We start from the raw sequence: 21127 nt of genomic DNA on the forward strand, positions 1-21127 counted from the left end.
ATGCCTTTCGGAACGAAAAGAAACACCGAAACGAAGGGAATTGGGCTAATAGATAGGGGCCCAACATGATTGAAGAGGCTTAGCCAGCCGAAATAACACGCATGGGCTGAAATGCTGAATCACTTTCCAACTGGCCTTCTTGCAGAGGTACCGCATTCTCGATAGGTGTGGTAGCACTATACCTGGTAAATCCTATACACCGCCCGTTGCAGCGTCAGACGTCCTTGCCACATACCTCTCTTAGGAGTGTGTGCCTTCCTTGGGCCGGATGGAGGCCGCCAACGAAGAATACGAAAAAGTTGGGTTCTTAGTGTTAGGGGTGCGGATGTGGGTGGGGTCTCGTCGTTGACACTTAGGGCTAAGGGTGCGGGGTATCACCGGCGCTGGAGGAAGGGGAGATTGAGAGGGATGGTCAGCTGGGGGTGGCGGACCGAACAAGGTGGCAGCGAGGCGACGACGACCACATGGGAATGGGAGACCGCGGTTAGGCCGGCGAGGGACGAGCGAGTGGAGGGGCAAGAGGAGAAGGTCGGTTGTAGTGGCATCTCGTCGAGCAAGAGGATAAGGAAGAAGACTAGGAAGAAGAAGAAGAACGGCATTGTGAAGATGGTGGGCCTCGACCCATGGTGCGGCGGGTGCGATGTCTCCTTCGGCGCCGCAGTGGGCGGTGTACAAGCGCACTACCTTGAGTCAGTCTGGAAAAAGCTCAATGCTAAAAATATAGGCCCAAAACCGGCACAACCCAATTGTTAGGCCTAAGCCCACCCAAACAAATACAATATTCCGATCAGCATTGCGACAGGCCTTCGCTGTAGCTCGCCATTCCCCGAGTTGAAGCCAACCTGACCCGACCCGGCCTTAGGGATAGAAATGAGGGTCCGAACTCGACTTGATGGTATGATCCGACCCATGCTTGGGATTTTTTTGCTCTCTATTTCTAAAAATGTCCTAGTACTTTTTCTAGAAGTCAAACAATCGTAAATACCATCAAATCTTTAGAAAAACATCAACAACTATCAAGGACAAGCTTAATATAGTTTGACTTTTAAAAAGTTTTTTTTTTAGCAACCACATATTTTAGAAAATCAAATTACATAAGTAAAAAAAGTGGAAACTAGCAGACACACCAGGAGAAAGCGGGTGCCCTAAAAACTCTGCACAAAACTATTTCCACTGTTTCCTGCACTCACCGGCCGCTGCCAAACTCTAATACCATCTATACGCGTGTTGGAAGATACGCCGAGCCTCCACCATTGTCAGTTCCAAAAGAGCATCATCGCCAACGATGCTTTGTGAGTTAGTGAACATGCCTGCTACAAGCAGGAAGGCCCATGTCGATGTGGCACATCGACCGAGGGACATCCCCGTGCTACCTTGGACCAAGATCATTTGCATCCCCATCGACAAAGTCGATGAATAAAGACAGATCCACCACCCATGGACCAACATCCTTGCTCTAGAGCATTCACCTCGACCGGCCCCCTGCGCTGCCGTAGGATAACAACGAACGCCGGCGACACGCTGAGAAACATATCTCGGCAGATCTAAAGAAATACGAGAAGACCAAGCCGTCGATCCGAAGGGTCGACAAGCACACAATGCCTTCAATTCCGATATGCCGATGCGAAGGTCAGTGTTAGTGTGGGAATAATATTTGTTCAAGTCTGTATCTTTTATGTGGTTCTATGATGTTTTTATGCAAACGTCGATTGCATATTACTTCACCTATATTGGCTCATAGGGCTGCACTTTGATGTAATGATGATGGTTGGAAGGAACGAAATGGTAGAAACTGTTTTCCAATACTTTGAGTTGCAGTAGAGGTGTTTATGTCGGGGACCAATAAACTAACTGCTATGGTGCACTAGTAGGAAAAAGCTCATCTGTGGCGCACCTAAAACCATATTTATTCTGTGGCGTATGGCTGGTGCGCCACAGAAATCTCGCCACAAAAATAAGAATTATGTGGCGCACCTGCCCATGCGCCAAAAGAAGTCTTATTTCTGTGGCGCACCAGGCAAGGTGCGCCACAGAAAGAGAAAGTCCTATTTCTGTGGCGCACCGGCGGGTGGTGCGCCACATAATTTTTTTTTATTTTAAAAAATGGCGACCAGATCTAGATCTAGATCTGGGGTCGCCAGATTTTTTTTTAAGTTGCTGGAGGTCGCCAGAGGTGGGTGGGTTGGTGGGGTGGGGTGGGATGGGAGGTGGGTGGAGGAGGAGGTCGGCCGAAGGTGGGTGGAGGAGGAGGAGGCCGTCCGGATTGGGTGGAGGAGGAGGAGGCCGACTGGAGGTGGAGGGGGAGGATAAGTGAAGGTCGCCGGAGGAGGAGGATGAGGAGGTCGCCGGGTGGAGGAGAGTAGGGAGAAGAAGTGGAGGAGAGGAGGAGAAGTGGAGGAGGAGAAGGAGAAGTGGAGAAGTGGAGGAGAGAAGGAGAAGTGGAAAGTGAAGTGTAGCAGAGGAGGAGGGCGCCAGAAAATTCAAAATTCCGAGCTTAATTCTGTGGCGCATGGGCAGCTCCATGCGCCACAGATTTTTTTTTTTCGAATTTTATATTTTTGCAGTAATTTTTTTTGATTTTGCCGTATCTTTTTACTCTTTTTGAATTTTACGATTCTAAAAATTGTCCAACTGGACAAGCCTGGGTAAATTCGGATGTAGAATTTTCTCCCGGTCATTTTGATATATTGTGCGTTTTTTCGAGTTCGTATGCAACCACAAATTCATTTTGATGATTTTGCAATGCAATTTTGTAAAAAAGTTGAAATTCATATTTGTTAATTTTCAGGGGTACTAGATGACATAATACATGAGCACCTCGAAAGATTTTATTTTTTTAAATTTCTATCTATGTCTTTTGTATTTTACAGAGCTAAAAAGGCGATCCACGCGGGGGTGGGGGGGGGGGGGGGGGGGGTGGTGTTGCGTGGGAGCAAAAAAAACTTTTGTGGCGCATGGAAATCATTTGCGCCATAGAAACGTGTATTTTCTATTGCGCACCATCCCACATGCGCCACATAAAGTCTTATTTTTGTGGCGACCCAGGGTGGTGCGCCACAACCACAGAAATAGTGAAACCAATGGTTGGGGGTGAGGTCCACCTTATTTCTGTGGCATATATGAGTGAGATGCACTACAAAAGTATGCTATTTCTGTGGCGCACATTGTCTGGTGCGCCACAAAAATAAATTATATGGCGCACGCAAAACTGGTGCGCCACAGAGCAGCATCCATCTATAAGCCTTTTTCTACTAGTGGTGGGCCATTTATGTCTTAATAATTTCTATACTTACTCATGAAAATGGTTCTAGGACCATCATAAGGGATGTATTTTTGCTCATATCTATGGCCTCACCGACCCGGAGCGGTGGCCGCACGGCAAATTACTGCGGCTGCCACATGCCAAATTGGGCCCAATCATCGAGGGAGGAGGTAGAGGGGGGGGGGGGGGGAAGGATATGGCCGACATTTCGTTGTACCGGTCAGAAGCGCCGCTAGTTGGAGTTGGGGTGCCGACGGTTGGCGGAGGAAGAGGAGGAAATGGATGTGGGTGCCGCATCCATCCCCTCAGCCCCGTTTATATACGGTGTTCGTGGGCCGCTATGGGTTAACTGCATCATGTTGAGCCACTTTTTTGGACCAAAACTGAAAAAGGCGATGCGGACGGGATGGTGTGTGTGTTAGAGATGCTACTTCTGCTACCGGGCTTCGGGGGACTCCTGACTTCCTGAGACGAAAAGGGAGAATTAACCTACCGCGGAGGTATTTTGGTACCATCGATGAGAGGAGGTATTTTGGATTTTTGGTACCATCGATATCGAGAGCGTCCTTGATGCACGTGCATGTATAAACTCAAAAACAGAACTCAACTTTTGGAAAACAACATCAAGAGCGCCCTCTGTATAATCAGGCCAGTCGACGATATGGTAGCTCTCATTATATGGATAGAGTACAACAGGGCGCGGCGGCCGGGCTTGGAGGTAGGTGGGGTGCGGCGGCCGGCGCAACAGCAAGCTGGGGTTCGGGTGCGGCGGTGGGAAAGCAGGCGGCGCGAGCTGCGGTGCGGTGGTTGCTTTGCTCCGTCCGTAAGAAAAAGATAAGAATTGGAGGAAGATGGTGGGTCCCACAGGACACGCGTCTGTGGCACACGGCGGAGGATTAGAGCGCTGTTCCCCCGGGGAACGTCAGCATTTTCCATTTTAGTACCATCGATCGAGAGGAGGTATTTTGGATTTTTGGTACCATCGATCGAGAGCATCCTTGATGCACGTGCATGTGTAAACTCAAAAACAGAACTCAACTTTTGGAAAACAACATCAAGAGCGCCCTCTGTATAATCAGGCCGATCGACGATATGATAGCTCTCATTACATGGATAGAGTACAACATGTCATCGGTGCATAGATCCCTAGCGTTGGGATGTTTCGATGCGTCTTTCGGAAGCCGTCGGGCCTTGTTCTCTCCCTCCGCGGACTATCGCCTGCTGCCATCGCCAAGGCCAAGGTGGGCGGCAGGAGGCAGATCAGTACGCAGAACACGACCCACGCCACATCTTCTCCGTTCCTGCACGGATGCTTGGTCACGAACACGCACACAAAAGCCGCCATTGCAAGGCCAGAGACGCAGCCGAAGCACTGCAGCAAAGGGAATCACAAGTAAAGTGTACATAATTGATCGCCTGAAATTAGCACGGAGATGCATCTAGATGTTTACAGGTACGTACCCTCAACGCGATCTTGAAAGCACGATCGTTCTCGTGCGTCGGTGCATCGGCTTCCTCCGCGGCGGCCGGGATTGGGGCCGGAGGCGGAGGCCGCCCTTCTTCTAGCAAGCTGCAGAGGAGATCTTCGTGCTCCATGGCAAGCTAGGCCTAGAGCTTTTTCTTTTCGGTCTCCTAGGACACGACAAGACCAAATTGACATTTGAAATACTCCCTCCGTCACGTAATAGGTGTCGTAGGGCTAGTGTAAAACAGTTTTTGCAATTGAACCCTTAGTATTTCGAAAACATCACGATCGAATCCCAAATCGTATCTCCCAAGATCGCGTGCGCGGGCTCGCTGTAGCAGGCTCCCGCCGGCGGATCGCGCGCCCGTGATGACGCCGGAGTTCCGCGCCCCGTGCAGCCTGGCAGCGGGGGACTCCCGCGGTCGATGTCGCAGGCTCCCGCCGGCGGATCGCGCCGCCCTGATGCCGCCCCGCGTAGCCTGATGCCGCCGAAATTCCGCGCCGCCGCCGGAGCTTCACGCGCCGCACACCTTGGTGCCGCCGGAGTCCCGCGAGCCTCGCAGCTTGACGCCGGCGGAGTCCCGCGCGCCTCGCAGCCTGACGCCGGCGGAGTCCCGCGCCCCTCGCAGCCTGGTACCGGCGGAGTCCCTCGCCCCTCGCTGCCTGGTGCCGGCGGAGTCCCGCACCCCTCGCTGGCTGGAGCAAGCGGCTCACCCGGTGGAGCTCATAGGCTCACGCCGGCGGGCTGGCGACCTCCCACCCTTCGCGCCGGCGACCTCTCGCAGACGGGCGCCACTGGAGCTCGAGGAGTGGAGGTGGAAGATCCCGAAGCTGGTGGAGTGAAGGCGGGCGATCTTGCAGTCGTGGATGTCGAAGACCAGCACCTTCTCGTGCAGGTACCCCATTCTTGGCATAATCCTGAAGTTGTTGGAGCTCAACTTGGAGTTTCATCCTAGTAGATCCGGAGATACTGTAATAACCTGCAGATTGTACATGTACTCATCATATGTTTCAGCAACAATGAACACCATTATCTGAAAGTACTCCTTACTGTATTATCTGAAAGTACACATTACTTTGTCAGCAAAAATGCACACCATTTTCTGAAAGTGGTAATGCTGCAAACTCCACCTGAAATTGCGAGAGAGAAAGCAGCTCTCCTTGCGATAATGCTGTCACCCAGCTTCCTGAAATCAGCTCTGTAGGATTGCAGCCCTTCCAGGCAATGAACAATCAGGGCTGAATAGCCCCTGAAGGAGAATGCATTTCTAATCAACTACACTTGCTCTGCTGGCTAGTTAGGTCCGCTTGTAGAAACAGACGACATTTGCAGAACACCACACCAATATTTCACTTCAGTTCTTTTCATCTTCACCTATTGGATTGAGATGGTTTCATTTTCAGTATTCACCAGATGTGGTAGCTTCCAGGTTATGTCCAGCCGACATTGGTACTCCTGTTTGGAATAGAAAAGCAAATGCAAACAAGATCATATACTGCTACAGATTTATAATGCCTTTTCTTGATCCTATGATAGCAAATTCAGAAATTCATATACTGTAACTATCACTTAACAAATTCAGAAATTCATATACTGTAACTATCACTTAACAAATTCAGAAATTCATATACTGTAACTATCACTTAACAAATTCAGAAATTCATATACTGTAACTATCACTTAACAAATTCAGAAATTCATATACTGTAACTATCACTTAACAAATTCAGAAATTCATATACTGTGGCTCCAAAAAGTAAAACAAGATCATGCTTTCTTTTTTTGGCATAATCATTTTATTTATAGCATTGTTGCATTTGTTTTGGAGTATTCTTTATAGCATGAATATTTTTGTAGGATATGGTCAAGGGAACAAGAGGGGTACAAGATAACAAGAGAAAGAGAATAAACAACAAGACGAGACTCCAATATGATGATCCATTAATTCTCTCCAATGAGTAAGTTCCAATTCTTTTTGTGATTTTTGAAGGAGTTCGATGCTCATGTGGACTAAATTTAATCTTCTCTCTGCACAGCTATATGAATGAACAAATTGATGGCGGCAAACTATATATGCTTGTTTCCAAGAGGAAGAAAGCACCTCTTAGTGCAAAAGATGTGTGGAGATACAGCAAAATGCGCCAAGAGGACATCTTCTCCAAACCTTTGATCCATATGAGACTGGGATTCCCTCGGATGAGAGTACATTGTGATAAGATGCAAGAGCAACAAAGAGGCAAGGATGCTATCATTGATCTCAATTTGAGCCCATCACATCAGATGCTAGAACAGAACAGAGTGAACAATGTTGTCATTGATCTCAATTTGAGCCCATCACATCAGATGCAAGTGCACGAGAGAGGCAAGGATATTGTCATTGATCTCAATTTGAGCCCGTCACAACAGATGCAAGTGAAGGACAGAGGCAAAGGTGATGAGACGATGCTAGAGCATGACAGAGGCAAGGGTGATGAGACGATGCTAGAGCAGGACAGAGGCAAGGGTGATGAGACGATGCTAGAGCAGGACAGCGGCAAGGGTGATGAGACGATGCTGGAGAAGGACAGAGGCAAGGGTGATGAGACGATGCTGGAGCAGGACAGATGCAAGGGTGATGAGACGATGCTGGAGAAGGACAGATGCAAGGGTGATGAGACGATGGTGGAGAAGGACAGAGGCAAGGGTGATGAGACGATGCTGGAGCAGGACAGATGCAAGGGTGATGAGACGATGCTGGAGAAGGACAGAGGCAAGGGTGATGAGACGATGCTGGAGAAGGACAGAGGCAAGGGTGATGAGACGATGCTGGAGCAGGACAGAGGCAAGGGTGATGAGACGATGCTGGAGCAGGACAGAGGCAAGGGTGATGAGACGATGTTGGAGAAGGACAGAGGTAAAGAACTGAGAGATGAGGAAAGATATGGTCTTTATTTGCCTTAGAAGTAATCAGAAGAAGAGATGGAGGTTTTACGAAAGAGGATAAGCAACTCATAGCAGAAATGCTCAACACAAGTATACGAATAGTCGAAAGGGTGTGGAACTTAGGCAAGAATCAGATTGCAGAAGGGAAACGAAGAGTTGATGTTTCGAACCAAAAGAAGGGTCATGTTGGCCGTAAGAGAATAGATTTGGGCCTCTCGAGGGTACCGACAATCCCGCTGAATAAAAGGAGGACGATCCGATCTTTAGCGAAGGCCCTAGGTGTTAACCGCACAACCTTACACCGAAGGTTTAAGTGGGGTGAGCTGAATCGACACACTAACACCCTGAAGCCGTTGTTGACTAAAACAAACAAGGTCCAAAGAATGAAATTCTGCCTCGCTATGCTCAATGAGAACTCTTTGCCATCTCCCGAGCCAACATTCAAGGTTATGGACGACATGGTCCACATAGATGAGAAATGGTTCATTCTGAGTAGGGTGAAGAACACATACTACCTGCTCCCCAAAGAACCTAAACCCTTGCGCACAGTGAAGAACAAGAACAACATCGCCAAAGTGATGTTCTTAACTGCGGTTGCTAGGCCGAGGTATAGTGAAGGTGACATAGTCACGTTTGATGGCAAGATTGGAACTTGGGCATTTGTAAAGGAAATTCCAGCTGCTAAAAAAAAGTAAGAACAGAGAAAAGGGGACAATCGAGGTAAAACCCATAAAAGTTACCCGAGATGTCATGAAGAACTATCTCTGCGAGCTAGTGATTCCTGCCATCCAGGACAAGTGGCCTGATGAGGATGTAGGAAGAACAATCTTCATCCAGCAGGACAATGCCAAACCTCATGTCCTCCCTAATGATGAGGGTTTCCGACAGACCGTAGCACAGACTGATTTGGACATCAAGTTGTTGCAGCAACCTCCAAACAGTCCGGACCTAAATGCTCTAGATCTAGGCTTCTTTAGGTCTCTGGAGTCTCACACCGATACAAGAGCACCAAACAATATTCGAGAGTTGATAGAAGGTGTGGAGGAAGAATATAATAACTACGAGGTCGACAAACTCTCTCGAACCTTCGTGACACTCCAATCATGTATGATTGGGGTGATGGAAAAAGGAGGAGGGATAGACTATGAAATCTCTCACATGAATAAGAACCGCCTCCAGGCAGAAGGTAGTCTAGGAATCCCTCTAACTATCTCGGCGGAGCTACTTGTAAAAACTAAAGACCTTATCAAAGCAGCAGAGGTAAAGATTCAGATAGACTAATTTGAATTTCAAATCTAACTAGTGTTGCTCATACAATTTATTTTTCGAAATTAATGCAGGTGCAAGCTAAGCAACAATCAGCGCCCATTCCTAAAATTAAGCAGCGAAACTCCCATTCCTAGGACACGACAAGACCAAATTGACATTTGAAATACGGAGTAGAAAACACACCAAACTTTGTAGATTACCGGACCAAATTGGAAGCGGTTCGGAAGCTATGTCGGAGTCGAGCTACTGGAGGCATGACGTGTGCTTAGTAATCACCCAGGTGGGCCTATCGCCCTATCCCAATATGCTACGGGCGATGCCCATTTAAGGCATCTCCAACGAGGCGGCATCCCTTTGCATGGGTCTAAAGAAATCTATCGTGTGCCAGTTTGCGTCGGGTGGCTCCAGTATTTTTTTTTGATTATGCATTTTTGCAACATAAAAACGTAATTTGCATAATAAAAGAAAGAAAACTAAAATATAAAATCTAAGAACGCGTGCGCCTAGTGGTCGTCGTAGTCGCTGTCGATCACGACGAGTTCCGGTACCGGCCACGGCCAGTTGGCAAGCGGCGGAACATACGCCGGTGCCGCCGGCGGTGGTAGAGGTGGAGAAGCCCACACCGGCGGTGGCGGTTGAGCAGCCCACGCCGGTGGTGGAGGTTGAGCAGCCCACTCTGGTGGTGGAGGTGGAGCAGCCCACGTCGGTGGAGCCGACCACGGGTTGTACGGCGGAGGTGGAGGCGGCGGTTGCACCGGTTGCGGGGCCGAGTCCTCGAGCGCCCGTCGTAGGGCCTCTTCCTCCGTGAGACTCGGCGGCATGATGCCGGTGGCGTACCGGGGCAGCAGCGGCTGCAACGGTCGGTCCACCTCCAAGACGATGACGCCGAGCCTCGCGATCTCATCGTCCGTCATCGTCGCCGGGTACTCGAACTCCCGGCCCTCCGTCATGGCCATCTGCCATTCCTGGAAAATTCAGGCGACGTAGTCATCGCTTTCGTCCTTGTCCTCCTCGTTATGGTAGGCTAGCGCGTCGCTGTAGTCGTCGTCCTGTGGAAGCGCTGACGGCTCCCGTGTTCGATGACGAGGCGGCGGTGGATGGTCAAAAGGGAAGTCCCTGTCGCCGAGGAAGCCCGCCATCCTCCTCGGATCCTTTTGGGCCTTGCACCAGGTGCGCCAGGTGTTGGAGTCGATGGAGTAGGCGGGATCGGCGCGAAGGTCTGGCGGCAGGTACCGCCGCCTGCGCTGGATCTCGACGCTCCTCTCTAGCTCGCGCGGAGGCACGGGCGGGACATGCACCCGGAGGTAGCTAAACCGCCAACCGCCGCTAGGCAGGTGCACGTCCCGCCAGCCCGCGCACGGTGTCCAGTTGTTGTACATGAGCCGCACCACGTTGACGGGCAGCAGCACCCTGTGCGTCCGCTCGGCCTTCTTGGTGCCACTGCCGGATGGCTCGAAATCTTTCCTCTTCTTCCCCATGGTGATGCGGTGGCGCGCGGCGGTGTGGAGTGGGAGTCGAGGTGTCCGTCGTGTGGGCGATGCCATGCGGGCCTGGTGGAAAAGCGAGCGGTCACTTGGGGCGTCCGCGCAGCGTCCATCGGGACGCATCTCAGCTGCAAATATGGGTCGCGTTTGCGTCGCTGCAGACTATCCAGTCACTATGCGTCGCTCCGCTGAACCTAATCCTGATGTATTTTTGGCCTGCACGGACGCAAACAATCGCTCAGCGTCAATTTGCGCCGGCCGCTGGAGATGCCTTTAGCCCAATAGCAGTGCGCCCGATATATTCTGTACCGACCTTCACGAAAGGAAATTTCATTCTATGTACGGTTGACACCTATCAGCCTTGCGGGAACTCCGCCTAAGAGAGCACGAATAAGAGCAGGTCTAGTACTTACATTCGCGCGCATCCGGCCTCGTACGTTTAGTTGGGCGTACATCCGTGTACGTCCGGTTGTGCACATGAGTAAGTACAAGCCCGTACAAGTAAATACATGAGCAAATATAGTTACAGAAGTACAGTCACGCACATCAGCAACTACAAGTACATACACGCACACAAGCAGATACAAGTACAAAAGTACAATCATGCACATAAGCAAGTACATGTGCAAAAGTATAGTCACGCGCACAAGCAAGTACTGGTAGAGAAGTACAGACGTGCACATGAGTCACATGAGTAAGTACAAGTATAGAAGTGAAGGTACAATAGTGCACAGGAGCAAGTACAATAACCAAAGGAAAAAACTGCACCAATATACTTAAAATAGAAGTACTTATCGATTAAAACACGAGTACAGTTAGGTACACATCACAAGTATAACCATACTAGTATTAGATGTACAAAAAAAAATATCTCAAAACTTATCAACATCAGATCTAGTTTTAAAGATCTTAACGCGAATATCTCAAAAGTGAAAACGGATCGTAATTTGAACTTACGATTTTCAAGATATTTCATTTTAAAATAACAAATCTAAAAAGTAAAGGGAAAACATGAGACAACCCTCCCTCCTATGTTCTTCTCTTTTCTCCCTCATCCACACCTTATTTCTCCTTGCAACACGTGGCGAACATGAAGATCACTTCTAGGAATTTTTTGGCACTACAACGCGTCATTTGTCGCGTGTGGAGACAGTTGGTTCCCTTTGCGATGGTCGATCTTGGATGCACATAATTTTTGCCGTAGAATTGGAATTTGGAGAGAATAGGCCAATTTAGCTGTTTGGGTGACCTTAGAGTTGAGACCTGGAAACAACGGCAAATTCTGAGCAGTCCCCGCGAGCGTACCATTTCACGTGTATGATTTCCGAGCTCGGGACCTCAGACAGGTGTGGAATCGCATACCCCTTCGTCAACGCGCGACAAAGCATAGGACGCTCGGGAGCTCGGCCTTCTCCACCCGCCAGCGACGCGAATGTTCCTGGCGGCGGTGTCTCTGGCTGCGGTAAGGCACGCCGCCCTCACTCGTTCTGCGCCCTCCTCCCCCATCCCCCATCAAGCCTCTCCCTGATGTCGTCCTCACCGGCTCCCCTAACTCTAGAACAGCGGCGGTAGGGAGGGGAGCATCGGCGGTAGGGGAACGACGGCGGGGCGGTGGCCTCTCCCTGGCCGGTAGGGGAATGGCGGCGGACGGTAGGGTAACGGCAGCAGGTGGTGGCCTCTCCCTGGCCGACTCCAAGTCGACCTCTTCTTGCCCTCTCCCTTCCTCTCTCCAATTCAATTCAATGGTTTGCGCATCCAAAAAATAATTAGAATTGGGTGCCACCTTTTGATTCCAACAACAAATACCATGTACACCCAAACAAAGAATTGAAATGGAGGTCATTTTCTTTCCATCTTGGATTTGGAATTTCAGTCAAATTCAATTCCACGAGCAAATTATGTGCATCCAATAAGAGGAAATACAAATTTGATAAAATGATACGAATATCCCAATTACTAAAAAAATCAGAAAATATGACGATTGGTTGAAAGATATACTTAGTCAGGAATAGTATTTCAAAGAAAAAAAGTTTGGCCCATAGTGTGGTGGTCTTAATAAAATTCAGCTGCCCATCGTCACGGCAGGCATAGTGCATGCACGTTATGTGGTCAGTAATGCAGTAAAGCAGTTTTTTTTCTTGAGAGGGGCATGGAAGTAGATTTATTTTTATGTGAGGAGCGGGAAAGTAGATAAGATAATGGTGGTGAAGTGCCACACAGCATCAAACCGTCACCGCATATAGAACAAGGAAATTTTGCAGAAGAGTAGGCGTATCCTACGCATGTGGTCAGTACTTCCTTTCATACGTTTTGTTTGTGCAAAGGACCATCCTACAAGATACATGTTCTTCACTTCATTGCAATGTCAGATATCTCAGGAAATCAATGTGGCAGGCATTCGTGTGACAAACGTGGTTGAACATTAATGAAAAATAATTAATATGAAATGGCATCGCACCCTTTCTTTATACAGTACATAGCTTATAAAGTGATTTGCTACCGGGGGCAAAGGCAGAAGAAATAAGAGCAAATCGTGAAAGATAACACAAAGAGCATACATAAATATTTTCTAATATGAAATTCCGATAGGAAATTGGAGGCATCTGGAAATAGACTCATAGCTAATTTTGGACATGCCGCACTTCCAATTAGCTTCAGGCCTCTTGGTCTTAGGTGACTATGATATCTTCGTTGGAGATACGGAGTATTATTAATTTAACATGCCTTTTTTTTCTTGAGAAACATGCCTTTTTTCTGCTATCTTCGTGACATCAAGTTAGACCAGGCGTTCTAGTTTACCATTCTACAACTCGTGAGAATAGCTTTTTTTTTTATAGAAACTCGTGAGAATAGCTCTGATATAGAGAAGCACTTGCATTGGTCCTGTTTTTGGTCCATGCGGCATGACGTTCCCTGCCATCTCAGCCGAATCCTAGACCTAGAACGCTTAGAAAAATCAGAAGAATATTGCTGCACAAAAACAGACTAGAGGTCATACAGAGCGTTTGTCATCTAAGTCTAAGCCCCACATTTTATGGTCATGCTAGCCGTTTCCCAGCAGATCATATACACTAGTTTTTCTCAAAACGCGAAATCTGATTTTTTTTTTACTGCAGTCGAACAAAATTTGCTTGTTTCTTTTAGACTTTATTATTTTGTGATTACCAAATACTTCCTGTCCAGTTAGATTGTTTTCCCAGTTTGTAGAAAACATGTTTTGTATAACGCACATATGAAACAACCCTATGTACTGCTCAGGCGTTGGGAGCTCACTGTCTTCACTGGCCACCGAAGTCAATGCCGGTCTAGCCGTGGCAATCTTCACATGACAGCCACGGCAATGATGGAAACGCCGGAGGGAGCAATCGCTGAATCGCGACGCAAAAGAATGCTACTGAGGCATTATGCTGCAGCAGCAGAGTTCACCGTAGAAGTTCATAAGTGAAGCTTAAACTCATGCATAAGCAGTGGAGCTTAAACTCATGCATAAGCAGTGGAGCTGCGTCATAGATGCAATCCAGCTGGCAAACTGTGATGTAAATATTTTGGTTTCATCTGGAAGCTAGACCACGGATCAACCACCACCACGCATCAACGCCTGCTGTTTAATCGATTAAGAAGAGCACATGAACAGCTTATATCAAACGTCATCACACTAAATTAAGGTCACATGTACAGCATGAACTGAGCACGATTAATAGCAAATGTAAAAGCCCAAACGTCTTGAGTTTCATCATTATGAGTATTACAAATATAGGTAGATATGTGTGCAAGTAAGTGTTTGGAACACAAAGCAGAAAGAGAGGAAAATAGAGACAAGGAAATGTGGTAAAAATAAATCTCCCAACGCTTCAGGCTATCTTGAATTGTTTCTTTAGCCTGCAGATAAGCTGCCAATTTTCATCAGTCATTTCATCCTGTATCAAGAAAATTCAGTAGTGTTAGAATATTTTATGCATAAGGGTAAAATACTGCTCCACGTTAAATGAACCGCAGCATTGTGAACATATTTACCCGATAGTACTCTTTGAGAACATCAATAGATTTCCTCGAGATTTGGCTGAGCAGCTCATTGCTATCATCAAAATGGCGTCCATAAGATCGGGATTTCTCCTGAGGATTGTCACCCATTATCTGGTGAAGGTGATGGCATTTGTTAGCTTTTGAACTTCCAATTTGCAATTGGCATAACAATAATCATCTCTTATGGATTCACTAATGCATACCTTTATGGACACTAGTCCATTCCTGGCTGAGAAAATCTGACTGCCGTTGGATGTTTGGATGGAGGAGATCCTTCCAAGGCTGTGAATTATGTTTTCCCTTCTATCCTTACTTGGAACAGAAACACAAATAGGGTCCTTACTTGGAACAGAAACACAAATAGGGGTTCCAACCTGAAATGCAATTAAGAATCAACCACTACATACTAGTAAGTAACAAGATCAACTCATACTATATCTGTACCCTTGACAACACACGGCTAAAAGAAGTACCTTCACAACACCTTCCAGAACTTCGACGTCACAAACAATTGGATCTTTGTTATGGTAGACACGGTTTGGCAAAATCTTCAGGGTACATGGGAAAACTGCCTCAGCTGCATATTGCATTTTCTTCGCTTCATTCAATCCGTTAATGTGCTCAACATAGCTGTCGACTAGCATATATACTGTATCAGCCATAAAAATCCTCACTCCTGATTCAGCTGCAAGGACACTAGCCTCAGGCATCACTTTGACGTCAAAGGCCAGGATGGCTGCGTACTCTTCTTTCCGGTTCAGCATGGCAGCTGCCTTCACGACATCCTGCTTGTGGACAGGGCCCAAGTTCCAATCACTGACAGGAATGTCTACATTACTGCTCTGCAAGTGATCAATGATAGCTTCCAGGGTTCCAATACTAGAAGCTTGCACATAGAGACCCTCCTTGCAAGTCTTGACCCTACTTACTTCTGCTGCTGTTCCCTCCTCATTCTCATCCGTCGCGCTTATGGTTATATTCATCTGTTGCATTGCAGCTGCTTCAGCTTGTCGCAAATCATCCCCTGGCTTCACTACAATGAGAGAAGTGCCAGCCATTGCATGCTGAAGTCCCTGAAAAACAAAAACAAGCAATGATTAGTTTGACAATTGATTTGAGAAGGCATGAGAATGGATATGGAACTCACCGGTGCCACAATTTTTACCCCATGTACAGCTCTAAGCTCCTTGTGATGCTTATATACGCCCTGGAAAAGAGCAGAAATGATGATACATTTGGTACACCATCCAAAAAAAATACTCTATTACTAAGTTGGCCTCACAATTTTTAACATTTGAGTTAGTCCAATAAAAAATCAGAACCTAAAACAAACAGAGCACACTGCACAGAAGATTCAAGACCGTTGAGAACTATAAATATGGCATCAAACAGGACTTGGTAAATTCAACCCAAATTTCAGCCCAAGGGAATGGAAGTGCAAATGTTTTGTTCGAATGATGGGTAGAACAAAACCAAGGTTCTGGACAAGCATATTGCCCACATGAAATGTAATATCTATTTTAAACAGCAGGCCGTAGCCCTGCGTTAAATTAATAACGTCACAACGGCAGATAACAGAGTGCTGAAAGATCAGCTTACAGGCAACCCACACCACAAGAAAGAGGATTACAAGAAACACATCTTGAGGTTGAGGCCCTCATCTATCCGCTTGATCAACCATTGGAGGAGACCGGTCAAGGAGGAACGTCAGGAGAAAGATCCAGCCATCGTCATCGCCTGAGACGCCGTCGAAGTGTCGACATCCGCCTCTGCCTCCGAAGAAGGTCCCTACCCTCTCGCCCTGGATCGAAGGGCGCCGCACCGTCGAGAGGCAGGGAAGCTCCCTAGCATACGGAGGTCACAAAGGACGGGAAGCCCAGAGCCCGAACAACTACCTAGATCACCTCCGCACGCGAAGCCCACAAACACCGTCGTCGACCGCCGGACTGACCGCCCATCAAGACGCAAGCTTCAGACTGAAGTCGCCGAACGAAGACACGACAAAGCCGCTAAAGGCAGCCGCCGGAGCATGCAGCTCAGCACTTCTCCTCCAACCCAAGACGGCGCCTTCAACAAGGGGACGGCGCCAAAGCACCGCCGCCGCCAAATCGGAGAGATTTGGGTTTTCACCCGGGAGGAGGAGAGGGGAAAGGGAGATAGACCTCAACGGCGCCTCCAGGAAGGGGAAAGGCGCAGCGCGTCGTCGTCGTCGTGACCGCCACCGCCGGTCAAGGGTTACCCCCGGGCCAGAGCTCCCTTCCCCGCCACCCCGAGGACACAGACCCGGCGAGATGCCAGGCACCGGCCGCACCGAGGTGGAAGCCGCACGCAGGAAAGCCACCGTCTTCAGATCTGAGGTGGAGGTAGACGGGGCGACCTCCACGCCACGAGCAGCAGCCTCCGCCCCCTCGCCGCCCACGCGGCCAAGGAGAGCAGACCACAGCACCGGCAGGCGCCCCTGCCGCCGGCGACGCCGCCCTCACCGTGCAAGGCCGCCGCCTCAGATGCCCAGGCCCCCACCGGGGAGAGCACCGGCCGGAGCCACCCTGGCCCGAAGCCGCTCCTGGAGGAGCAGATCAGGGCAAAGGGTGTCCATCCAGTACCCACACCGGCGCCGGCAAGCTTCGCGCGGAGGTCCCCCACCTATCACCGCACGGAGAGCCGAGAGCCAAGATCCTCGCCGCCCCCTTCACCGGCGTCGCGGGCTTAGCCCGGCGGCGCCTCTAGGGGCGACGAGGAGGGAGAGGAGAGCAGGGGAAGGTGGTGGCGGCGCGGCTAGGGTTTCGCCCCCTCGGTCGCCTGGAGGGGGCGACCCGAGGAGAGCGAAGCGGTTTTCCTAAGACTAATTCGAAATGTAATATCTATGGTCTCAGCAGCATAGCACAGACCAATTCAACTACTACAAAATGGTGCAGCTGCAAACTACTCTTTGCATTTATAATCAGGCACCAGTCGTGAGCAACGAAAATACAAATGACTAATAAAAGTTGTACCACACAAAAGCGCAGTAACATTTCTGAAGGATTAGGCGTATGCCATAGTCGTCATTGAGACAAAGGACGGACTCAATGTAAATTTTCCTTCAGACTTGTATGGAAAGATCATAGGAAAAAATCTTTGAACCAAAGAGGCAGCAATTAAACTAGCTGAATCAAGTGGTCGTAGACATTTACAAACATATCGGCATTCTTTATGTGCTTAAGTGAAGGATAGGGCATGAAAAAAGGCTTGCAGAACTCAGCATGCAAGCCAATCACTGTAAATAGATGCTAATGCCTTGTGGGTGCCAAGCACACTAAGGGCATTATTGATGACCAAACTAACTAAAAGAAAACAAGACATTGGCAAGTAACTGAGTATGCTTCTTTGAGTTTAACAATATGAAGAAGTTAGCCTAGCTCACTTGGAAAATCTGGGTTCTTATTTGAAAAATGAAACTGACTGTCCTATGGGTGTCTCATCCACCACTTCCATTTAAAAAGTTTGAGAATATGTTATTTCTATTATCAGACCAAAAATCTAATCTAATCTAATCTTACAAAGATATACCAAGAAGCGACAGCCTATTTTATATTTTACAGTTAGCATATTGTTCCAGCAATTCAAGAACATGTGAATTTGTGTTACCACTAGTCTTTTTTATGTTCCAGCAGAGTTTGCATCCTGAATCATTATTCCTAGATGTATAGTAGCAATAAGCTAAATTTTCCATTGGTCACCCTACCAGTCCACTCTTGTTTCTGCATCTAGATGCATGTTTGGACATAAATTTAATATAACTGGATATAAAGAAGAGGACAGCATAGTTTTAATGTTAACTTGTTAAGAGCAGAGCACACATCCCTAGCAAATCACAAATCTTCTTAACATAAATACCAGATCCGTTTTCATTCAAGCTAAGAAGTTCAAAGCATTGAGCAAATCTGCCTATCTATCGTCAAGCAAAAAAGTTGCAAGAAAAATATGATTGCACACAAGAAAAATAAGTGTGGACTCACCTTAGCTTTGAGTTCTTTCATTGGATGAGGGGTCAACAAATCTCTAATAATGGTTGTGACAGGCCCCTGAAGATGAAAAGGTTATGGTTGGAATGAAGTGTTGTGGCAACATTCAAGGTGGCATGTAGTCTCAAATTTGAGAAAGTGGTACCTGTTTAGTGCAAACAATTGCTTGATCCCCCTGGTGCAGTGCACCATTAATCAGCACTACGTCAATAGTAGTTCCTAGATCTTTATCTCCATTGACTTCTAGTATTGTACACTGAACAAATATGGAAAGAATATTACATTAGCAACATCATAGTTTAACGGATAACTTCAGTAGTGACGGAATAGTAGTGTTCAATGCACAAACCTCTACTGAATTGTCATAGACTAGCTTTTCTATCATTATTTCGGGAACCCATCGCACCAGTAGCAGTAGAAGATCTGGAACACCTTCACCCCTAGAGGATAACAGTACAAGTTCATCAAAGGCTAAAATTACAAATAACATATGAGAAACTGAAACTTAAACTAAAGATAAGTAATGAAGTATACAACTGTCGCACCTTATGGCACTGGTCGGGACAATATTAAACACTTGTTTCATTTTCTTATTTTCATAGTACGGTGCAGTATTGAAGCCATTTTCCTTAAACTGTGTTACGACCTGCTTACATAAATCGAATTGTCAGAAAAAACTTCAAAGAAACTAATGAAATTCAAAGTAGTTTGCAGTTACCAAACAAATGCAGAGGATGTCACGGGAATATACCTCAGTTAACCTCCATCTGTATTCGCTTTGGACATCATCAGATTGACTATTGAGTGCCTTCACTATTGGTGCATCGGGGCAGCTCTTCCACCCATAGAGGCGGTCAACCTTGGTCAAGACGACAATGAACCTTACATTATGGCGTTTCAGAAGATGAAGGGATTCGATTGTCTGCTTCTCAAGCCCACGTGTAATATCAACTACCACCACAGCAATGTCACACAAGCTCAATCCCCTTGAACGCATTTTACTGAAGGACTCATGACCAGGGGTGTCAATTACGAGCAAACCGGGAACTTTGATGGCGACTTCAGGCTTTAAGCCCGCCCTCTTCCTTATGTTTTCAACCGGTAAGTAGGTGGCACCAATCTGCTGCGTGATGCCTCCGGCCTCCCCTTTCTGCACATTGGTACCCCTGACACAGTCAAGGAGCTTCGTCTTTCCAGCATCCACATGTCCGAGGATGCAGCATATTGGTGCACGAAGCTCCCTTTCATCTCCAGATCCATTACTTGAAGCAACATCCTGAGCAATCAAGATATCCTCCACAATCTCCTGAGCCATATTGTCTGAATTAAGAACCGGAGCAGAGGAAATCGAATGGTTTTCCTCTGTTTCTTCTCCTCCATACAAGCGAGAATTACCATCAGACATGACATCATACTCATCCAGGCTCTTGTTGTCCCAAGCATCCTCATCATCGTCGTCACCATTGATTGTTCTGCCCTGTTCCGATGATTCAGCGCATGATGCCTCCCTCAGTTTGAGCACATTATTGACTGTGATGATGTCATCTTCATGTGATGCATTGATATTTTCCTCTTCAGAGTGCTGCATCGAACTCTGGATCCCTCCCCCATCAACTTCAGACTGGACGTCCTCACGAGACTTGGACTGCAATTTAGGTCTCCTGGAGGCATAAACCGGCCGCTTCCGGTCACCGTCCCCAGCTGCAGCTCCACCCTCAGCGACGATGGTGACACCGAGCCGCCTCCGTGCGGCCTCCAGACGCCGATTCTCCTCCCTCTTCCGCTCCTCCCGCCTCCTCCGCTGCCTCTCCTCCTCCCTCTGCTTCTCCTCCTCCTCCGTGGGCTTCTTCTTCTCCTCTTCCTCTCTCCTCGCCTTCTCCGCTTGCGCCTCCATCTCCATCTCCTCCTCACGCGCCCTCCGCTCTTCCTCCTCCTTCTGGCGAGCCAGTTCCTCACGAAGCGCCCGCAGGCTCAAGACCCCTGCGCCACTAGCCACCTTCTTCCGGCCTACGCCACCGGCGGCCGCGCCGCCGGCGCGGGAGCCCGCGGGTCTCCTCGACGACATGGGGACGAGATCGGGTAATGTGCCGGCGGTCCAGGTTGGCGAAGCGACTGCTCATACAGCGGCAACAACACGCGCGGTGGCGCCGGCGTAAACCCTAGGCGGGCGTGGGGAGATCGGGGCGGCGGAGGACGGCGGCGCGCGGGAGGAATCAGAGGGAGGACCGCAGAATACGCAATGGCACGGGGTGACCGGGGGACGCGTTCACGGGCCAGTATATAAAGAGCATCAGTAGAATTAGAAAACGTGGCAACCAAGTCTCCTATGGACACACGCCGACTCGCAACGACACGCGGCGGGCGACCCTAATTTAAGGTAAACACTACATATCACAGTCCGATGGAAAACAAACTAGGTAAACAGTACATATTTGATCAAACAAGAAACTAGGAGATCATCGTTCAATTATAAAGGCCTCTACTGCGGCCCGAGGCAAATAGTCGTTTTTCTTATGCGTTCAGGCCATCGATAAATGGATTTGCAACCAACCTCAGCAACCCGACGCAAAATCTGCTACATGCCTCTAAACGCAGCCTAAATTTGTGGTTCAAATGTGTCGGCACGGACGCACCGCGTGACCGTTCCCCTCTGTCTCCATGGGCGGACCCAGGATCAAAATCAAGAGGGGGCGAAAA

At 48.3% G+C, this 21127-nt stretch overlaps 1 protein-coding gene across 1 annotated transcript; it reads right to left on the bottom strand.

Moving 5' to 3' along the window:
* Nucleotides 1-14088: 14088 nt before the first annotated feature.
* Nucleotides 14089-20666, bottom strand: LOC127323462 (eukaryotic translation initiation factor 5B). Its single transcript, XM_051351601.2, has 10 exons — nt 19182-20666; nt 18976-19076; nt 18780-18870; nt 18576-18686; nt 18425-18490; nt 15574-15633; nt 14900-15499; nt 14630-14800; nt 14418-14537; nt 14089-14320 (listed from the first exon to the last, which is right to left on the bottom strand). The coding sequence occupies exons 1-10, from the start codon at nt 20493-20495 to the stop codon at nt 14255-14257; spliced, it is 2700 nt and encodes an 899-aa protein (XP_051207561.1). The 5' UTR covers nt 20496-20666; the 3' UTR covers nt 14089-14254.
* Nucleotides 20667-21127: the final 461 nt, after the last annotated feature.

The sequence above is a fragment of the Lolium perenne genome, chromosome 2, assembly GCF_019359855.2.
Source record: "Lolium perenne isolate Kyuss_39 chromosome 2, Kyuss_2.0, whole genome shotgun sequence".
NCBI lineage: Eukaryota > Viridiplantae > Streptophyta > Magnoliopsida > Poales > Poaceae > Lolium > Lolium perenne.